The sequence below is a fragment of the Trichosurus vulpecula genome, chromosome 3 (assembly GCF_011100635.1).
Source record: "Trichosurus vulpecula isolate mTriVul1 chromosome 3, mTriVul1.pri, whole genome shotgun sequence".
Lineage (NCBI taxonomy): Eukaryota > Metazoa > Chordata > Mammalia > Diprotodontia > Phalangeridae > Trichosurus > Trichosurus vulpecula.
The window spans coordinates 61,361,633-61,383,383 of NC_050575.1; the positions used below are offsets into that span (position 1 = coordinate 61,361,633).

At 40.4% G+C, this 21,751-nt stretch overlaps 1 protein-coding gene across 2 annotated transcripts in view; it reads right to left on the minus strand.

Moving 5' to 3' along the window:
- Positions 1–1,047: 1,047 nt before the first annotated feature.
- Positions 1,048–21,751, minus strand: part of GLRA1 (glycine receptor alpha 1) — an 85,352-nt gene continuing 64,648 nt past the window's right edge. Inside the window, exons 4-9 of one of the 2 annotated variants that reach the window (XM_036751674.1) lie at positions 17,956–18,038; positions 16,545–16,682; positions 15,020–15,234; positions 13,705–13,851; positions 11,069–11,074; positions 1,048–1,338 (exon numbers count right to left, since the gene is read on the minus strand). In XM_036751674.1, the coding sequence (XP_036607569.1) occupies positions 1,048–1,338; positions 11,069–11,074; positions 13,705–13,851; positions 15,020–15,234; positions 16,545–16,682; positions 17,956–18,038 (880 nt within the window). Of the gene's footprint in view, positions 1,363–11,068; positions 11,075–13,704; positions 13,852–15,019; positions 15,235–16,544; positions 16,683–17,955; positions 18,039–21,751 lie in introns of both variants that reach the window. The other variant, XM_036751673.1, reaches the window with a different exon arrangement.

A 21,751-nucleotide genomic window follows, 5' to 3' on the forward strand; every position in this document is an offset into this window, starting at 1 on the left:
GGGGCAATTTCCCCACTGCCCTTTCCTCTTTAAAGCTAAATCTTTATAGAATGCCTACGTCATAAGCCTATTTCTCTCCAGAGACCTCATGCACACACCTCCTTGCAATTCCAAAGAGACTTGAAGAAAACATAGACATTTACAAAAATGGCATCCTTTTACATTCATTCTAGCTGCATTTTTTGGAAAATATTTTTTTTAAATCATAAAAAATTGCATATTGGCCACGAATTCTAAGGATAAAGTTGTGACCACCACTTTTGTGTTTGTTTTCCTGGGGAGGAGGTGGGGGAAGAGATGGGTGGCATGTTGGGTTATGTGAGCATGAAACTCAGAGACATGGGCCTTGCTGCAGTCTTTAGCTATAGGACACAAGGAACAAGTTTTCCCATGATCCTGGACCTCTCCATCCATTCTCTTCTTTTCTTTCTAACACCTCCTGTCCCCCACTACAAGCAACCTTCCAAAGCAGAGATAAATGACTTTGGGACATGACAGTTAGTCTACCCAAGTTCATTTGGAAATAAGAATGACCTTGGGAGGGGTGTAGGGAGAGGGGAAGGATGCATGACTATCAGCTTAAGGTCATTTGCAGCTGTTCCCACGCCTGGAAAATTGTCAGTCACTCCAGTGACTTTAAAATCTAAGCAGTTAATAGGCTAAAAATTGAAAAGATCTTTTTGCATAATAATTAAGCATGAATATATAGCTTATATATTACACTGCTTTCCTGGGGCAAATTGTGCCCCCTCCCCAACTGGAAAATTACCAACTGCCCACAGCTCCTGGACTCTAGTTTGTAAAACTTCTTTTCCATCCCCATTCTTGCCAGTCCCCATATAGGAAAAATCCCCCCTCCCCACCCCCCCCCCCGGTCGTCCCTCCCCATGTTTAAATAGATATTGCCACATTCGGAAATTCATGCATTTCTGCATTGCTATTGCACATGTTCTGGGAGAGCCCTCCCTCTCCCTCTGGTTCCCTTGGGTCTCTTCTCCTTGTGCCGTGCCCACCCTGCCCCTACCCGAGCTTCCACAGCCCTTGCGTTCACTGATTGTGGACATCCTCCCTGCGGACAATCTTGTAGATGATCCAATAGAAAATGTTGAAGATGAGGAAGGCCATGGGGAAGCCAATCCGGGACATCTTGTCAATCTTCTTGGCCCTTTGGATGAAAAGCTTGCGCATCTCCTCTGGGGACTTGGAGGGTGGGGGTGGAGGGTTGCCTGTGTTGTTGTTGTTGGCTCCCTTGACGGAGATGCCATCCTTGGCCTGTAGACAGGCTGGGCCCATCCCGTAAGCAGAGAAATTGAACCTCCCCTCCCCGGCTTCATCCTCCTGAAACAGATTCAGCATAGGGCTCTACTTAAAATAAGACAGTGGCAACCCACCCTCCCTGTAAGGCTCTCCTCCAGGGCCTGGTTCTGCCCCTTTTCCTCCCTTTTCCCACTCCCCTGATACTGGGCCATCCCAAAGCCTAGGAGGAGGTCAGCCTTACAGAGGGGCTTGGATGATATTTGGCGCAGATGCAAATCAGGGGATAGCATGGTCCATGGAAGATAATTCAATTTATTTTTCTATGATTTGAGCAATTTGGTCATATCCCCTGTTTTGCCTCTGGCTCCCACTTCCCTCCCCTCTCCCCTCCACCCCTACAACCTACCCTTTATTTCCGCATCACTTCCCCGCCCCTCCTCAATCCTCCTTCTCCTTTGGCACCAGCCGAATGGCACAGACTTTTGTTACTCCATCTCTCTTGTGACCATAACTTTTCAAAGGAACAGCATCACCGCAGATCATGGCCCATGACCTCATACTATCCACCCTGCCTGTGTGCAGGCATCATTCCTGACCTATTCCTCTCTCTGAGTAGAATGACCTCACTGGAAAAAAAAGAATTCTTGGGCCCTTCAGATGAATTTGCATTTCAGAACTGCCACAATTTGGTCCTAACCTATCTCTCCAGATTTTTCTCTTGCTGATAACCCGTATGAATGTTTTGCTTCCAATAGGCTGGTCCTTCCAAACATCTTTTGTGTTGCTCTGTGTGGAATGTCTTCCCCTCTTCTCTCTTCCTGTGACAATCATACCTATACTTCATGATCCTAGGTTAACCCCCTTCAGGGAGGTGTTCCTTATGAACTCGGCTCTCGTGATAATATCTCCTTCTGAACTCTAAAAACAATTATAGTCAGGCCCACACATTGTTCCCTTTAGGATCAGACTCCACCTGTGTGTCCTGTTATTATCGTGTGTTACATAATAATAGTAATCATTTCAGCTCACATTTCCTGCACATGTCATCCAATTTGATTACTGTAATTACCTTGCGGAGGGGGAAGGGCAATGTTATTATCTCCAGTGAGGAAACTGAGGCCCAGGGAAATGAGGTGCCCAAGGCTCCATTTGATATTAAAAGCAATTCTCTGAAGAAATCAGACCAAGGGTTATTTTTTCATTTGACAGAAAAGAAAACTGAGGCCAGGCAGAAGTGACTCCTATGAGATAACATTGTGGGTCAACAGATTGATTTTTTAAATCTAAGCAGTTAGACTAAAAATTAAGAATTTGTTTTTTTTTGAGTAATGATTAGAACTAAAATCTTCTCATTGTTCACAAATGCTCTTTCTACAGTATCATGATATATATTATATAATCTCAGATTATATATGTATATGTGTATACATGTATGTATAACATACATAAACATACATACATGCAATATCTATATCTAGTCTATAGAATCCTGTCCCACCCAATTCCTGCCGAATAAGAGAGAGTATGGATTTATTTCATCCATCCACAAAGCACTTCCACACAACACTTATTCAGCCATGCTGATGGTAACATGACATTTTGTGTGTGTGTGTGTGTGTGTATGTGTGTGTGTGTGTATGTGTGTGCATGTGTTCAGGGCTTGTGTAGAGCCTAAAGACAGTGGTTTGAGTATGTCGTCCAAGTTCTCTTGCACTGTTACAAGAGGGTCTCACACTTTCTGTGTACCTTGGAGGCAGGGTAATAGTAAGCACGTATTGGCAATGTTCAGTAGTTGTTTAGATGCCTAGGCCCAAGTTCTACAAGAAGGATGTCAAATTTTCATTAGAAGCATTTTTGGGATGTCCTATTGTATTAGTCACTGACATATCTTTCTTTAGCTCAGTATATGACCAGGGTCATAACTAGGGTGAAATGATCAGAGCCTTGCCCCAGGGTGCTAAATTTAGATGGTACTGACAACATTTGCGCTTCAGCAGCATAGAAAAATATAGAGTTTAGCACTGAGTTAGCAATAATAATTAGTTAAAATAGGAAGCCACCAGATGGTGAATTCGGGTGAGATCTTCCCCTCTGTCTCTGTGATGGCATTCCCAGCAGCAACTTTTGTTCTAGAGACATCGTCTCTCCCTTCTCATCAGTACTCCACCTCCCCTGCCAGTACTATTGTTTGTGGTATTTGCACTATAGTATAAGATTCCCTAGTTTGGGTTCTTTGTATAACAAGAAGGACAAAGTGTCCTGAGCTATCTTATTGTGGGAGGGGGTTGTTAGCTGTGGGAAGGACATGTTTGTATTGGGGCAGCTCATCATTGTAAATCTGAGATCTAGGAGTTTTTAACTGAAGAATTTCGGAGGTCATATGATCCTACCGTTACCTAATCAAGAATTCTCTTACAACATAGCCAGCAAATAGCCAGACTTTGCTTGGAGATGTCAAATCTATGAGATGATCAGGACAAGGATTATTATCCTCATTTGACAGATGAGATGACTGGGGCCAAAGAAAGGAAGTGACTGAGTGAAGGACAGCCCACTACCTCCTGAAGGGGCCTACTTGACTTCTGGATAGTTCTAATTGTTTGGAAATTTTTTCTCATATTGAGTCTAAATCTGCAACTTCTAACCACTTTTACTAGTTCTGTCTTCAGGGAACAGGAAGACCAAGTCTAATCCCTTTCCTTTTCTGCATTTATTGATAACTCTTCAAATAATTGAAGACAGGAATGATACTTCCCTAAGTCTTCTCTTCTCTAGGCGATAGCACCCCAAGTTCCTTTAACTGCTCTTTATATGCCATTGACATAAAGTGCCTCATCATCCTGCAATATTATGAACATCATATTTCTTTTAAGGCAACCTAAGAACCTAACAGCTTTTTTGACTGCCAAGTCCCAACGTTGTATCATATTGAGATGGCAGTCCGTTAAACGCCCTAGATATTTTTCATACAAACTGCTGTCTAGCCACATCTTTATCATCTTGTAATTAAGAAATTGATTTTTTGAACCCAACCACAAGATTTTACATTTATTCCTATTATATTTCATCTTAGTAGAGCCAGCTCATCTAATTCTGGCTTTTTTTTTTCGGATGTCATCCACTTGTTAATTTCTCTTTCAAATACTATTCTAAAGACTTTGAACCAATTTAAATTTTTGATACAGGCAAGTGATACAGTTAGACCTGTGCCTTACTTAGGAAGGTTATTTTGTCTGTTGCGTTAAGGATCTATTGGATGGGAAGAGGGACTGAAGGTAGGGAGACCAATTAGGAGTCCCATGGAATTACGTTTCTTACTGCCTTTGGGGAAACAGTGAAGAAAGCTACGCCAATTTCTTTATTTGACTCTCTAAGGAGAATCTTTAAGTCTTCTTTGCATTGACATATGCCTCAATGAGAATATTATTATGGATGCAGTTCCCTACAGATGCACATGAAGGGTGATGAGGGCCTCAACTAGAGTTTTGACAGTGCGAATAAAGAGATGGGGAAGGATGTGAGAGATAATGTGGAGATAAAATGAATAGGACTAGCTCATTTGTTGGTGATGAGTGGTAAAGGATAGGGTCAAAGAAGACTTGACTCTAAGGTTTGGAACCTTGAGTGATTGGATAGATGGTAGTACTTGCAAGAGAAACAGAGAGGTTTGAAAGAGGAGTGGATTTAAAGGAGAAGAAGATGAATTCATTTTTGGATATACTGAGTTTGAGATGTCAATGGGACCCGGCTGGGTAAATATAAGTTTACGGTCATCTGAATAAAAATTACAATGAAACTCATGGGAGTAATTGAAATTGCCAAGAAAGATAGTGGAGAGAGAGAAGATGTCTAGGATAAAGCCTTGGAGGACACCCATGCTCAATGATAGGAAGTAGATGGATAGAGATAACATTTATTAAGCAATTAATACGTTCCAAGCACTATGATCCAGTAGCCAGTGAGTTGATATATTACTAGGGGAAACTGAACTGCATTCATGATAATATTCTCACTATGAATGAAGCTTAAAGAAACACGCAAGTCAATTCAAGGATGACTTACAGATTCTACTAAGAAAGGCAAATAAAGAAATTGGCAACATTGTCTCCATTGTTTGTCCAAAGGCAATAAGAAACATAATTTCATGGGACATTTGATCATCACTGAAATACTCATAATGAGTGTCAGCAAAAAAACCCCATCATGAATATAATTGCAGCTTTTACACTAACATCTGTTTTAGAGGATAGAGAAATATAGAAATTCCTATGAAGACCTTGACTAGATTCTCTAAATTTAAGTCAGCACATAAATTTCTAGTTGATGACTTCAGCGTGAAAGTGGGCTCAGAGGGAAGAGGGCAAAAACTGCTTTGTAAAAGTGTGGTTGAGGAGGAAGAACTGCAGGAATGAAAGACCCACTCATGTATAGCATAAACACTTTGGTCTCAAAAGCAGGTTACAAGGTTCTGGACATGGTAAGCACTGAAGAGCTTCACAATAAATGAAATCAACTCGATACTAACTGACAGGAAGTCACTCTTTATTGATATGGAAATCAGCTGTCTGTCTGTAGGCAGATTTTTGACTGGTTAGAGCAAAGGTCAAAATAAATGCCAAATTAGAAGAAAGGCTAAAGATGAGAAGACATTGGCTCTAGATCTATTTAAACAAGCTTTTTTAAAGCAATAAAGAGGTCTAGCGTATTCCTGAGACACATACCTAGGATGTGATGGAGAATCTAACTAAGACTGGCTAAATCTGATGACTCTGATGGTATTTGAGATCTCTAATAAAGATCCTAAATTATTTTCATCACTGTTTCCAGTTGAAGTCAAGGGTTTCAAAAGAAAAAGTGTGATATATACGCTAAAGTGCTGTACTTAGGAGTCCAAAAGATCTGGGTTTGAATTCATCCTCAGACACTAGCTGTGGGACCTAGGACAGGTTCCTTAATCTCTCTCAAGCTCAGCTTCCTCACCTGTGTAAAACAAGGGAGTTGAATATGATGGTCTCTAAGGTTCATTTTAGCTCTAAATCTGTGACCCTATGGCGAATGTTTTGATTGACAATAAGTTTTTGGATTTCTGAACCACAGCTTAAAATGTAGCAATTATGGGCCTTTGGCCAGGGCCACTTATCAAGGACTAGTAAAAATACGTTTGCTGGGAGTCTTACATATCTAATCAAAAGGGCTTAAAAATGGAAGCAGGAAGGAGAAAACTGCCTATCTCTATGTCCTGAGATGAAAGCTAGCCTTAGAATCAGGAAGACCTGCGCTCAAAAGCCGTCTTTATCACCAACTGGCTGTGGGACCTTGGTTAAGTCACTTAACATTTTGTTCTCACAGGCAGCTGTCTATGACTAAATTGCAGAGCAGGAACAGATCTGCACTAATAAAGGGAGTTCCTCATTGGGAATTGTCTACACTGATGAAGTCATAGGTCTGGTGAAACAAAAGGAAACAACAAATACAAATCAAGTACATATAGCGTAGAACAAAGAATAGCGACAGAGAATACATTCAATTTCCAGAAGACAAAATCCAACAAGGGAAGCAGTAATAAGGAGAAATAGAAAGAGAATGGTAAAGTATTTATTAAGCACCTACTATGTACCAGGCAGCTAGGAGGTACAGAAGATAGAGTGCCAGGCCTGGAGTCAGGAAGACCTGAGTTCAATCTGGCTTCAGACCCTTGCTAGCTGTGTGACCCTGGGCAAGTCACTTAGCCCTGTTTGCCTCAGTTTCCTCATCTGTAAAATGAGCTGGAGAAGGAAATGGCAAACTACTCTACTATCTTTGCCAAATGGGGTCACAAAGAGTTGGACACAGCTGAAATGACTGAAAAATGACAACATGTACCAGGCACTATGCTAAGCGCTTTTATAAATATTGTCTCATTTGATTCTTACCACCTGGGGAGGTGGGTACTATTGCTGTCCTTATTTGACAGTTCAGAAAAGTGAGGCAGACAGAAGTTAAGTCACTTCCAAGGTCACACAGCAAATTAATGTCTGAGACTAGATTTGAATTCAGATCTTCCTGAGTTCACAAACTCAGAACATAAAGAAAATAAAGAGTGAACAAAAATCGAAAAGAAAACATGCCTAGTCTCTATCTATTGAGCCACTTAGTTGCCATAAAAACACAGCTTCAGATGTCTCTACACAAACGTACAAAACATGAGTAACAAGAAGAGTGACACAGAGATCTGAATGCAAGGAAACACATTTCACTAACAGGGAGTCACTTGGTGAAATCTGGTAAAATCTGGTAAAATTCATGGCTCTGGATACTATATTCTAAGGACTACAAGATGGGACTGTGAAATATATTAAGAATGTAATGGAATACTATTGTGCTATAAGAAAAGGGGAAGATATGGACTTCATAATAACCTGGAAAGACCTACATGATATAATGCTGAGTGAGTGGAGCAGAACAAGGAGAACATTGTACACAACCATAGATATATGGATTCTGTGATGACTAACCTTGACAGACTTGGCTCTTCTCAGCAATACAAGGTGCAAAGACAACTCCAAAGGACTCATGATGGAAAAAGCTATCCACATCCAGAGAAAGAATTATGGAGTCTGAATGCAGATTGAGGCAAACTATTTGCTCTCTGTTTTTTTTTCTGTTTTTTTTTTTTTGGTTTTGTTTCTTCTTTCTCATGATTCATTGCATTGATCATAATTCTTCTTTACAACTTGACTATTGTGTAAATGAGTTTAATGTGAAGTTATATATAGAAGATATGTCAGATTCCAAGCCATCTTGGGGGGGGAGGGGAGGGAGGGGAAGAAAATCTGGAACTCAAAATCATGTGGAACTGAGTGTTGTAAACGAAAAATAAAAAAATCTTAATTTAAAAAAAGAATATTTACTCATGTAAAGAAAGAAATTCAGAAATCAGAGTGGACACGAATGATGAAAATAGCATTTGGATGAGGAGCCAAAAAAGAAGGGATATCATCACTAATACATAGTGTGCAGACAGAGGAAATTGATGAGGTATTCAGGTAACAGGCTTTCTTCACAAGGCAAGCATGGAGACAACACATAGCAGCGATAGTGAACTCCAACTGCATGGACATCATCTGAAACTCTCTCGCTCTCTGCCTTAATGATCATTTTACCCTTCAAAAGGTAGAGTAAGCAGCAAGATGAGTTGCTATTTTGGACCTGATTCTAACCAACAGAAAGGAACTAGTTGCTGGTGTAAAAATGATGCGAATCTTAAGATGGTGAAAAGTGACCTGGGCTAGATTGTATTTGGAAAATGGCACCATGCTTTCGATGACCTTTCTTTTAAAAAAAAAAAACTAATATTCCCCCACCTTGGATACTGGGTTATGGAATTTTCAGTCATGGCAATTCTCTAAGACCATTTACTAAGTTATGGATGGGTTTAGATCAGTTCTGCTCATTGGGTTATGCTAGAGCCAACTCATATCTACTTGCATGAGCTGATTGTTAAATTTTCAGCATAAGGACTTACAGTTGGGAAATTGGAAAATGCTATAAACCATAGCTTGACTTATTGTATTGTTGAATTGTCTAGGCTTAAGAAAGGTATGGAGAAAATGTTAACAATGCAGGTTAAATTTAAAAGGGTGTCCTGTGGTTTTTTGGGAGCTGGTTGTTAAATATATATCAGCATGTCCCTTGTCCCCTACCCTGAAGAAATCAAAGACATTTGAAATACTGAAGTAATCTCCCAATGATATTGTGTGACTGAACCACAAAACAATCAACATTGTAGGGCAATAGAAAGATGTACTGCTGTATGGTCTAGTGGTTTAGATTAAGAGTCAAGGGAGAGATGGGTTCAGACAGACACTTTGAGACCAAGGACAATCAATAACTGTTCTGAATGTTTTTGCATCGGTAAAATGAAGATAATAATACTTCTAGGATGTACCTTATAGAATTGTTGTGAAGATCAAATGTGATAATGTTTATTAAGTGCTTTGGAGACTAAGAATTCTACAGAAATGTTATTATTATCATTTTTGTGAGTGTAATTACCCTGTAGTATATTGTTACTGATTGCTCATGCACAAGAAGTAGCGTGAAACACACACACACACACATACACACACCCTTTCCTTGCCACCCTTCCCCTGGCCCCAACCCAAAATGTAGTGCCCTTCCTCTCTAACCCCCTTCTATCTATCTATCTATCTATCTATCTATCTATCTATCTATCTATCTATCTATCTGTCTGTCTGTCTGTCTTTCTGTCTTTCTGTCTGTCTCTATCTATCTAACTATATGTATATATTTATATGTAGTGACTATAGCAATCAGTTTATTACGTAGATTAATTATTCTTGAACATACAAGCTCCAGAGGAGCAATTGGGTTTTTAACTAAACACAAGTATTTCTGTCAAAGAAATTTTTACCCTTACATCCAGATAGACCTAGGCAGCTAAAAAAATAAGAAAAATTAAGAGCTATTAGCTATGTATTAACTGAGAAACTGCATGCAAACCAAAAAGTATTGTAGGGAAGGGAGGTGATGGAGAAGAGTTGGAAAACAAAAACACCCATCCCTTTATGTACTAATAGCTCCAATCTATTTAAATGTTGGCCGGTTAGACTTAGACTTTAAAATACATAATGTGGTTGCAATTTAATCTTGTTGGTTGAAACATTTACCTAAGTTGTAGGTCCTTCAGAATATATATATGTACATATATATATATATTCGCTTTATATTTATGCAGTATATATTTTTACATGTACTTGTTTTCCCCATTGGAATGTAAGCTCTTTGTAAGTAGAGTGTTTCATCCTTTGTGTCCTTTGTACCTAGCATGTTGCTTGGCACACAGAAGGCATTTAAATACTTGCTGATTGATTGATTGAATTAGTGTGGACTCATGGAGTTGAAATCAGCATGGTGCCTGCTTTTTCTTACACTCACCAGTAGATGGCAGGTAACCCACACTAAACTCTTTATGACCAGCAAGTAAAGCTGAGGAAACCAGTCAAGTCTCTCCTACAAGAAAGTGTGTGTTTTCTAGGCCCTTTACAGATTAGAAGAGGGGAATAGACTCCTACAGAGAGACCCATTGAAAGTACTCAGTGTAACAGGCAACAGCTTAACACTCGGGGAGACAGAAAACCAACAAAAATCAGATGATTGCTCCCAGTCATATTGCACTTTATAGTTTAAAAGCCCTGTAATGGAAGAAATGAGAGGATTATTTCCATTTTACAGATGAGGAATCTGAGGTTGAGACAGGGGAAGGAATTGCTAAGGCTAACACAACTGGCAAATCCCTGCCAAGTCTTTCCTTCTTTTCACCATAATCTGGCACCTCTGTAAATTAAGTGGTCTTGAATATGTGTAGCTGCAAACTGAGAACTCTTTTAAAGCCATTTATTCAAATTTTATTTTAAAGCCATTATTGCTATGAGAAGTAACTTGGAATAGTGGATGGACTTGGAGTCAGGAAGACCTGAATTTGAATCCTGCCTCGGATACTTACCTGTTGTCAAGTAAACTGTCAACCTCACTTTGCTTATCTGTAAAATGGGGATAATGCTAGCACCTATTTCATAGAGTTGTGAGGATTAAATGAGTTAATACACACACACACACACACACACACGTGCACATACACACACACACATATATAAAGTTCTTTGCAAACCTTAAAACACTATATAAATTCTGTTTATTATAATAATAGGATAGTAACATCTATCTCACAGAGTTGTTGGAGGCATCAAAGGAAATAATGTATGCAAAAAACTACATAAATTTGAACTATATATATTTCTGTGATAGCAACTTCTTTCTGATTCTAGGAAGGAATAACTTTTTGCAAAGGCAATCCTTCCAACACTTCACAAAAATGCTGCTTTGATGTCTCATCATGGCATAGAGGTGACCCTGAGTTCTACAAGGCATGCCAGTGAGATCAGACTCTTGCAGGTTCTACCAAGCTAGAAAGGCTATAGGTCTGATTCTAGTAACAGACTGAGCTTAGCTCAATATGGAAAGGCTCATCACCCATAGGGGTAGTCACTGGCTAATGTATTCTACAACTATAGCAACCTATGGAACAGAGAGAAATACCAAATGGCCCTTGTGCCTTAGCAGCCTCTTTTGTCTTCTGCAGAATGGCAAATAAGAGAGTGGAGGGTGCCAAGAATCTTAGCATTTTTAAATTATCTGTGAACATTAATTTAACTCTAAGGATGTGATCTCTTCCTGATGACCACATATTAACATTCAACTAGAGGAACTGAACCATATCAACACTGACATTATGGCTCACAGGTTATCTTTTGAAGAAACAGATAGAAGAGCTTTTGGCATGAGTTTCATCATGCTTCCAGATGGAACAAGAAACATCATTTCTTAGGAAGGGTGGTCGTCATCACCATGAAGATAATTACAGCTGACGTGCCAATAGCTCTAGTGGAGTATAGAAACTGAGGAATCATTGGAAGAATTTAACATGATCTCTTAAGGAATTCAACACATGTATTGATATGGTGAAGATCAATGAAAAGGCAATCATGGCAAAGATGCATTGAAAAATATGGTTTGGGATAAAGAAAAAAGAGGGTCAAAATCTTTCCACTACTCCCAAACTTCACATCTATTTATCATGGCGCTTTCTTTAGGGAAGGGTCAGAAGCTTCTAGACATAGGCATGACACCAAGCAAGATCACAAAAAGTGAAAATTGACTATATCTTAATACACAGAATTCTGTAAATGGAATTTGTGTACATGTTGTCTCCGTCTAATAGAATATAAGCATCTTGAGGGAAGTGATTATTTCATTTTTTGTTATTCTATCCATCCTCCTAGCAGTAAATGACATATAGTTAGATGTTTAATAAATATAGCTAAGTGGTACAGTGGATAGAGTACCAGGCCTGGAGTCAGAAGGACTCACTCATCTTCCTGAGTTCAAATCTGGCCCTCAGACACTTAGTAGATAGATGTGTGATGCTGGGCAAATCGCTTAACCCTGTTTGCCTCAGTTTCCTCATCTGTAAGATGAGCTGGAGAAGGAAAGGGCAAACCACTCCAGTATCTTTTCCAAGGAAACCCCAAGTGGGGTTATGAAGAATCAGACCTAAAAATGACTGAATGTATTAATAAATGCTCAGTGAATTGAATAGAATATGCTATTTGGTAGAGAGTCCTAACATGTGAGAGCTGAAAAATACCTTATCAATCAACCAGTTCAGAGTTCTTAAGAGAAGGACACTATGCTCTAAAGCCTCAGAAAGTGGAGTTAGCCTGGCATCATTCATAGCAGGGATAAACAACTTATTACACAGTTTAGTGCAATGAGTGCCATTCATAATAATGAACCTCAGTCAACAAGAAAGTGTCACATCATCCTGCATTCAGAGCCAGAAGGGACTTTAGAAACCATCTAGTCCAACCCCCTCAGTCTATAGATGAGGAATCCGAGTCCCAGAGACATTAAATGATTTAACCAAGATCACAGAAGCAACAAATGTTATGTTTGGGATTCTAGGCTGAGCTAGATTTGAGCCAAGGTTCTGTGACTCTAAAACCAGCATCCTTCCCACTGTACCGCACTACCTCCTCCCTAGTTGACATCCTTATTGCTTCTTGCTAGGACTTTTAGAGTAGTTTCCTAATTGGTCTTCGTCTCTCCTGTCTTGCCTTCCAATCTACATTTGCAAAGCTGGTAAACTAATACAGTATCACATGATGTTTGGCATCCTTGCTTAAAAAGGCAGAAAGTACATGATTCTTTTTAAATGAAAAAGTTTCTATTTGTAACAGTTAAAACAAAACTAGTTTTGCTGTAACATCTATGCAATTCTTGATGGAAAAATTCTCCCCTCCCCCCTCCTCCATTTTAAGGGTCTCTAGGAAGTTCTGCAGAATGGCAGAGGGCTAATCATTGCTTTCCTCTCTGCCACATTCATATAGATACATGACTAAACCACCAGAATGTGCTGTTTCTAGCCAAATGGATGCACTAGTAGCATTAGCAACATCAGTCAATTTCCCTAGACTCTGTCCCCAGCTCTTTCTCCTACTGGCCTAGTTTAATGCTTGACATTCCACTGTTAGCAATTCATTCTTTTGCTTAATATCTTGTCCCTGTCTTTGGTGGTTCCCATTTTCTCTTTTTCTGTCACTTTCTGTGCCCTTTAAATATGTTCTGAGCAATTTGGGTCTTATGTCAGAGAGACAACAAAGAACAGCAGATATGGATTTCAGCCCTGCCTTTGGTACTTCCCCTCCTTGATCTTCACCTTTGTCATCTGTAAAATGGGGGAGTTGGGACTAGATGACTCCTTCCTTCTCTAAAATTCTATGATTTTGTACTGCCATGTTCAGCCCCAATGGAATAGGCCACCCTAAGGGTTGATATATAGCAGGTCATTTTCTATTTCTCTCCCTGGAGCAGTGGCCTGAGTCTTACCTTGTGGTGTCTCCTTTTCCTCCTGAACCTGAGTAGCTCTTTGTGCTGCCGGGACACAAAGTTGACGGCGGCATACTCCAACAGTGCTGAGAACACGAAGAGCAGACATACTGCCATCCAGATGTCAATGGCTTTCACATAGGAGACCTAGCACAGGGAGGTTGGGGATGGAAATGGGAGGAAGAAAGAGGAATAGAAAGTTCTATTTTGCATAATGGCATCTCCCCTCATCTTCCCCTAGATGGGATGGGGTTAGGGTAGGGGTGTGTGGAGTGCGATGGGGAATAGGAGGGGGAGAGAGAGAGAGAGAGAGAAAGAGAGAGAGAGAGAAAGAGAGAGAGAGAGACAGAAAGGGAGAGAGAGAGAGAGAAAGAGAGAGAGAACCATTGGCATGGAGAAAATGGTTGGTTCAAATGGCTTTTTCTATTGGTTATTGGATTGAGTGGAATGTTGGATCAAGATGAGTGAAGTAACTATTGGAAGAGTGAATTGAGCAGAACACTGTGTCTAGAAGAAAGGTGAATTGAGGGGAATGATGGATTAAGCAGAATATTGGCTTGGGTAGAATGTTGTAGCAAGCAGAATATTGGAGTGAGCAGAATGTTAGATTGGAGAGATGCTAAATCAAGTGAATTTTTTTACTTAGTGGAATGCCAGGTCAAAGGGAATATTGGATCAAGTGGAATATTGTACCTAGTAGGATGTTAGGTGGAATAAAGTATTGCATTTAGTGGAATTGTGGATAGTGAAATGTTGCATCGAGGGAGAAGTTGTGTGAAATAGAAGACTCTTTGTCTTCCCTTCACTCTAGGATTGGGTAGGAGATGGTGCAGAGGATAAGAATGGGTAGGATTCTTCCGTCAATAACCCTGTGATCCAGTGACATTGACTTCCTTACTATTTCTTGCACATGATACTCTATCTCCTGGTGCCAGACATTTCCACTGTCTGTCCTTTCTGCCTGGAATTCTCTCTTTCCTTATCTTCACTTAGTAGCTTCTTTCAAATCCCTCCCTCTACAAGAAACTTTTTCTAGTCCTCCTTAATGCTAATGCCTTTTCTCTGTGATTATTTCTAATGTAGCCTATAGATATCTTGCTTATATGTAGTTGGTTGCATGTTATCTCCCCTCCTTAGGGGAGGTATCTCCCCTCATTGAACTCCTTGAGGGAAGGGGCTGTTTTTGCCTTTCTCTGTGTCCCTACTGTTTAGCATAATGTTTGGCACATAATAGATCTTTAATAAAAGCTTGTCGACTCAACCTTACTCCAGTATTCTATGGCCAGATAGGGGAGTGGTATTTGTTTGTTTTTACCTTAGGCAAGGATGCTCGAGAGCCAGAGCTCTGGGTGGTCATGGTGAGCACTGTGGTGATACCCAAGCCCACCCGAGCAGGTGCAGCATCCATGTTAATCCAGAAAGAGATCCAGGAGAGGATGACAATGAGCAGGCTGGGGATATACATCTGGATCAGGTAGTAGCCCATCTGTCGTTCTAGGTGGAAGCGAGCCTCTATACAGGTGAATTTGCCTGAAAGAAATTGTAGTGAGAGAGTGATTGTTTATCTAAGCAGGTGTCTTCTAATGGTAAGACCCCTGGTCTAGGGAGCAGTAGACCTACATTCTAGCTCAGGCTTTGCCACTGACTTGGTATGATCTTGGACTCTTTTGACATTTACATTCTAGAATTCTGCATATAACTTGCCCATTCATCATTCAAACATAACTTGTGTAAGTATATTATATATATGTTCAAATATAGATATGTTTTTATGCATTTATATTTTATATTTATAGAGCATCTAGGTAGCACAGTGGATAGAGTGCTGGTCCTGCAGTCAGGAAGACTCTTCTTGAGTTCAAATCTAGCCTCAGATACTTACTAGCTGTGTGACCCTGGGCAAGTCACTTAGCCCTGTTTGCCTCAGTTCCCTCATCTGTAAAATAAGCTGGAGAAGGAAAACATTCCATTGTCTTTGCTAAGAAAACCCCAAATGGCATCATGAAGAGTTGGACACAACTAAAATGACTAAACAACAACAAAATATGCACGTATATGTACACATGCTTTTAAAATACTTAGTGTGTACCCTTAAGTAGGTGAAATCTTGCCTCTGTTGGTAATCTGCTCAGTGCACCATATTTTCATACCCCCTGCAGATGGCAGCATTAGTTGGATCCTGAGAATTTTTCTTTGCTCTGAGACTGCTGGCTGAATGAATGGGGTTTTACTCTCATTTGGTTCTAGGGTAACACATTCAGTCCTTTGTAAGGAGCTGCCTAGCACATTGGGAAAGAGCTGTGTGAGTGGCTATGCCTTGGGCTTCTTGAAAGATGTTGGTGGTTTACCCGACTCTTTTAGTCTGCATAAACCTTCTAGGAGTGATCTAACAGCAGGGAACCAGCATAGAGGGCTCTGCCTCTCTAAGGGCCTGAGAAAGGTATCCTGTGTGGTTTCTTTGAAAGTATCACTGGCAGGAGGGAGCCTTTTGTGTTCACCTTTTACTATCCAAGCACACATGCCCATTATTTATGTGTTGTGGCCTCATATCCTCAACTGCAGACTGAACTAATGACTTCTCAGGTCCTTTCCAGTTCTTAAATTCTACAATCCCTGGGAAGGAAGGAGGGAAGGAGGGACAGTATTATTACTAGAGAGGTAAAATGAGATACAGAGCAGCAAATAAACTTGCTTAAGGTGACATAGATTTTTGTATTCTCTCTGCTGAGTTCAGAGTTGGACACATGGTATATAGTCAATATTACCTTGTTGAATGAGGAGGGTAAGGACTGAAAGCATGAGCTCTGAGGCTGTTCAGGAGGAGAGCCCTTCTGGCTTACCTGTGTTATAATGTTTGGTGCAGTATCGCAAATCCTTTTCTTCTTTCAGGATAAACTGAGGCAGGGTTAAATCATCTGCTACTTGCACAGCACCTTGCTCTTGCCACTGGAAGATGAGGTCATTCATGGTGTAGCCAACTGTGATCAAATGGGAGAAGGTGGAATTACTCTAGGGGGACCACTAGGCTAAAGCAATCCAGAACTGGGGAAAACACCCCAAGACTGAATCAGGATTCAAAGAAATTGGAACAGGCTAGGAACACTGGCTAAATCTAATCAGATGAAATGTAATAAGATTGAATGTTAAGGGCTTCACTTGTATTCAAGTGGGGAAGAAGTGTCTAAACAGCAGTGCATATGAAAAAAAAGATTCATAAGTGGGCTCTAGTGGCTTCAAGCTTATCAATAAGGGTCACCTGAGTATCCTGGTGGCCAAAAAAAGCTAATGGGATTTTAGGCTGCATTTATAAAGTCATAATATCCAGAATGAGGGAAATGATAGCTCTACTGTCCTCTACCCTAGTCAGAGTCACAATAGTTTTTCCATCTTTGCTCAGCTTTCTGTCCAAAATCTGAATATTGGAATATTGTGTTCAGTTCTAGGTATGCCATTTTAGAGAAGACACCCATAAGAGGGTGACCAAGAGCATGTAGTAACCATGTACTACTACTAGTACTAGTACATCTACTTGCCAGGGTTATGTGAGGATTAAATAATATTTTAGCACAAAGTCTAGTACTAGTACTAGTAACCATGACATATGAAGGCATATGAACCCACTTATAGGGGCTGGGGATTTTTAGACTGGAGAAGACTTAGGAAGAACATGGTCATTGCCTTCATGTATTTGAAGGCCTACCATATGGGAGACTGGTTTTGCTTGGCCCTAGAGGGGAGAATTGGGAACAATGACTAGAAGCTGCACTGAGACTCAATATAACCAATAAAGCCCCGTAATAATAAGGGTTATCTGAAAGTAGAAGGGATTGCCCCAGGACATGAGTCCTCCATTACTGGAGGTCTTCAAGTAGAAGCTGAATGTTGGGGAAGTTTCTGAGAGAATTCTTGTTTGGGGATTGGATTGGATTCTCTGGATTACCTTCTAGCTCTGAGAGCCTGTGACCCTGTTGACAACTCTCTAGTTTAAGTTTCAGGGATGTAGAAACTACAAAATATTTTCATGAAAAATAATCCCTATGATTTCTGGTCTTGATTTAGTCCAATCCTAAGATTTCCAGGACAGGAGTGGGTGAGAGGGGAGAAGAAGGTGAATCTCCTTTATCTCTCTCTCCCACCAAGATTTTGGGTTAAGTTTGAGTTGTCTTTGGGTTCTCATGGTATCTCCCCAGAGCTTCTGTGGAGTGGAGTTGAGTGAAACAGAATTAAAGGACCCAGGCCTAAGGGGCTTACAGCTCTCCAGTTGCATAATACATGTCTGGACATCCATGGGAAAATTCTTCAAATCCATGGGGCAGGCCAGAGTCAGAGTAATCCTGAGGATAGAAAGAAACAGAAATAAATGTTGGATTAGCTATGCTAATGAGACACTTGGTACCATAGAGAAACTAGGCAGTGGACCTCACAGAAACCAGATGGGGACCCAAAGAACTTGGTCAAATTCTCAGATCACTTGTATCTCACTCCAGTTTAGTTCACTGTTCTTCTTATCTTTACATACTAATGACTTTCATTTTTTTCAAAAATTGATTTTTATTTATACCCTTTGTTTTTATATCACATATTTTTCAATGCCATCCCACTTGACCCTCTCAGAGAGTTATTCCTTATAATAAAGAATAAAAAAGAGGAAGAAGCTAATAACTATATCCAAAAAGTCTGACCATATATGTACCATTCTATACCCATAATGCCCCACCTCTGCAAAGAAGGTGATGGAGATGTCATCTTGTAATTCTTTGAGACAGCTAGGTGGTATAGTAGATAGACTACTGGGCCTGCATTCAGGAAGATCTAAGTTCAAATCTGGCCTCAGGCACTTAGTAGCTGTGCACGTCAATTAACCTCTGTTTTACTGCTTCCTCAACTTTAAAATGGGGATAATGATAGCACCTACTTGCCAGGGATGTTGTGAGGATTAAATGAGATAATATTTTAGCCCAATGTCTAGTACCTAGTAGGTGTTTAATAAATGCTTATTTCCTTCCATTCCTTCCTTCCTTTGGGGATAAGCTTCGCCATTCTAGTTTATCGGTATTTCATTTTATTTTTTATTCTTTCTATTTACATTATCGTACTCATTGTGTATATTGTTTTTCTGGTTCTGTTTACTTCACTTTTCATCAGTTTATATAAGTCTTTTCATACTTCTCTGTATTTTTTGTGTTTGTTTCTTACAGCATAGTAATATTCCACTGTATTCATGTACCACAATTTGATTACTCATTTCCCAACTGGCAATTGTCTACCTTATTTCCAGCTTTGCTACCACACAAAGATCTACTATGAGTATTTTGGTGTATTGGAGCCTTTCTTTTTTTGTCATTTGACCTCCTTGGGGTATATATCTAGCTGGGGATTTTCTGGCTCAAAGAATATGGACATTTTAGTCACTTTCTTCACATATTCCAAATTGCTTTTCAGAAAAGCTGGATCAATTCACAGGTCCTCTGACAGTGCAATACATGAATGGTCTTCATTTTTAAAAGTACCTTTTAAGTTATGTCTCTAATTCATTGTGTGACAGTGGTCAAGACCCTTCCCTTTGCTGGGCTTCAGTTCCTTCTGGGTAAAATGAGGATGTTGGATGAGATGGTCTCCAACATTCATTCTAGCTCTGGGATTGTGTACTACATCTTAAGGTCACCTCCAGATTTAACATTCTGTGTTCCATGTTCATGTTTCTTTTTAGTTTTGAGAATCTAAGGGCATCTGTAAAATGGGGATGATAATAGCATCATCTCACATGGTTGTGTAGATAAATTAATTCATGGAGTGTTTTGTGCACCTTTAAAGGCTATATGAATATAAGTTGTTTATATTAGAATAATTATTATGATCTTTATCATATCTTCTTTTTATCATTTGGGTAAAGATTTCAAGAAGATGCAGGCAGAGAAACCTATTCTCTGAGCTTATTATAAGCATGGTAAGACCATAAAGAACCCCCTTAACTAGAAACAATTGGAAATTGGAATAAGGTGGCAATACCTTGTAATGGATAAAACCCTGGGGTAGAATCAGAAGACTTGGCTTTGATTTTGAGCCCTGACTTCCTATCTATGAGACAAATTGTTTTCCATCTTTGAATCTCAGTTTTCTCATCTATGCAATGGGCATAATACTATATGCACTTACCACCCTCACAGGGTTATTGTGAGGAAAGTGCTTTGTAAACTTGAAAGTAACATACATTTCAGCTGTGCTAAGAATCTAGCTCTCTCACCAAGTGACTGCATGATCATGATCTTGAGGTGAGAGCTGAACTCCTAACTCCTTTAATCTTCTTCTCTATAAAATGAAAGATTTGAACGAGATGATTTCTGAGCTCTCTTTTCTAACTCTAAGAGCTCTTCCAGCTCAGACATTCAACCTTTTATGTTTTAATGTCCTTCCAGTTCCAACATTCTGTTTTATATGTTCTTTCCAGCTTTGACATTCTATATCCTAAGATTTTCTTTTGTGGGGTGGCTGGGTTACTGGCTACATCTGACAGAGAAGGGATATCTAGGGACACAATTCTCATCTGGTAGCCAGGAGCGGGATAGTGATTGGCCTTCCTGTTCCTTCCCTCTGCATCTGGATACTTCACATTTGAAGCTCCAGGGAATCGTAAAAGGGAGGAGGGGGTTGTCAACCTCACGTCCCCCGAGGATAAGTCCAGCTGGGGAGCTCTGAGCATCTGGAGTCCCTAGACAGCTGGGGCAGGTGTTGTTCCTTCTCCCTCCCTTCATTCCCACCCCAGCCTGTCAATAGCTTCCCAAGAAAAGCATTTGACTTGCCCCAGGTTTGCAAGCACAGCTTATAACAGAGTTTGGTTGTGGAGTGTGTTGGATTATGTGTATGTGTGCTCTGGCTGTCTTGTCGTCTCACCTTGTACACACACACACACACACAATACACCCTTTGCATGATCTATCTCCATATCTAAATTGTAGTCCCTCTATACCACCACCTCTTCCGTAGTTTCCTTCCAATCTCAACTCAAATAGCATTTTCTCCTTGAAGCCTTTCCTGCTCTCCCTCTCCTCCAACTAGTGCCTCCCTGCCAAGATGACCTTTAAGTAGTCTGAATATTTCATATGCATGTGCTATTTCCCCCTGCTATCATGTAAACTCCTTGAGGGTGGAGACTATTTTATTTCTATGTCAGTATTTGTAGCCTCAACACTTAGCACAGTGCCTGATGTAATAGGGGCTTAATTATTGTCCACTGATTGATCGAAATATATGCGTGTGTACACATGCAACACACCATACACACATACTGTCCCATGTGCTCTTCAAAACAAGAGTCAGTTTGGCAGCTGGTTCAAGGAGACTCCACCATCTTCAAGTAAAGGAGGGGCACGGCCTGTTGCCAGAACCCTTGGGTTATATGAGATGACAATATGGCCTAATGTTTGCCCTTACTTTACCTCACCTCTCCCCATCTAGCAATGCTGCTGGGCCCTGTGGAAATTATACTGTTCAGCGATTGGGAAGGGGACTGAGTGATAGGGTGGGAGATACAGAGAGAAACGTGTCCTGTCTCTGTCCTGAGCATCAGAGCTCCAAAGTGGAGCAGCTGTCAGGACACGTTAGCATACTGTTTCCAGACAGCCTTCCCCATCTCCCTGTCCCTCCCTTTTTAACCCGCTGTCCTTGGGGTTTGGCCTTCAAGGGAATGTGCGACAAGAAAGTCCTGAGTGGACACTCGTGGGTCTGGATAGGTTGGGGGTGGGGAAGATCTTCCTGGCTAGTTGCACTTAATTTAGCCACCCTTGGAGCCCCTATGTGTTTACCAAATCTCAGGAAAATTGTGAGGTCAGTGAAGTTAACCTTTCTGTGTCTCTTTGAAGAGCTCTGGATTTAGAGTTGGGGACCTGAGTTCAAGTTCCGATTCTTCTACTTTCTATTTATGTGTTACTACAGGTATGACTGCTGACCCTCTCATGCCTCAGCTTCCTCATGTATAAAATAATAACAGCTGGCATTTATACAGGCAGCAAGGTGGTGAAGTGGTTAAGAGTGCTGGGCCTGGAGGCAG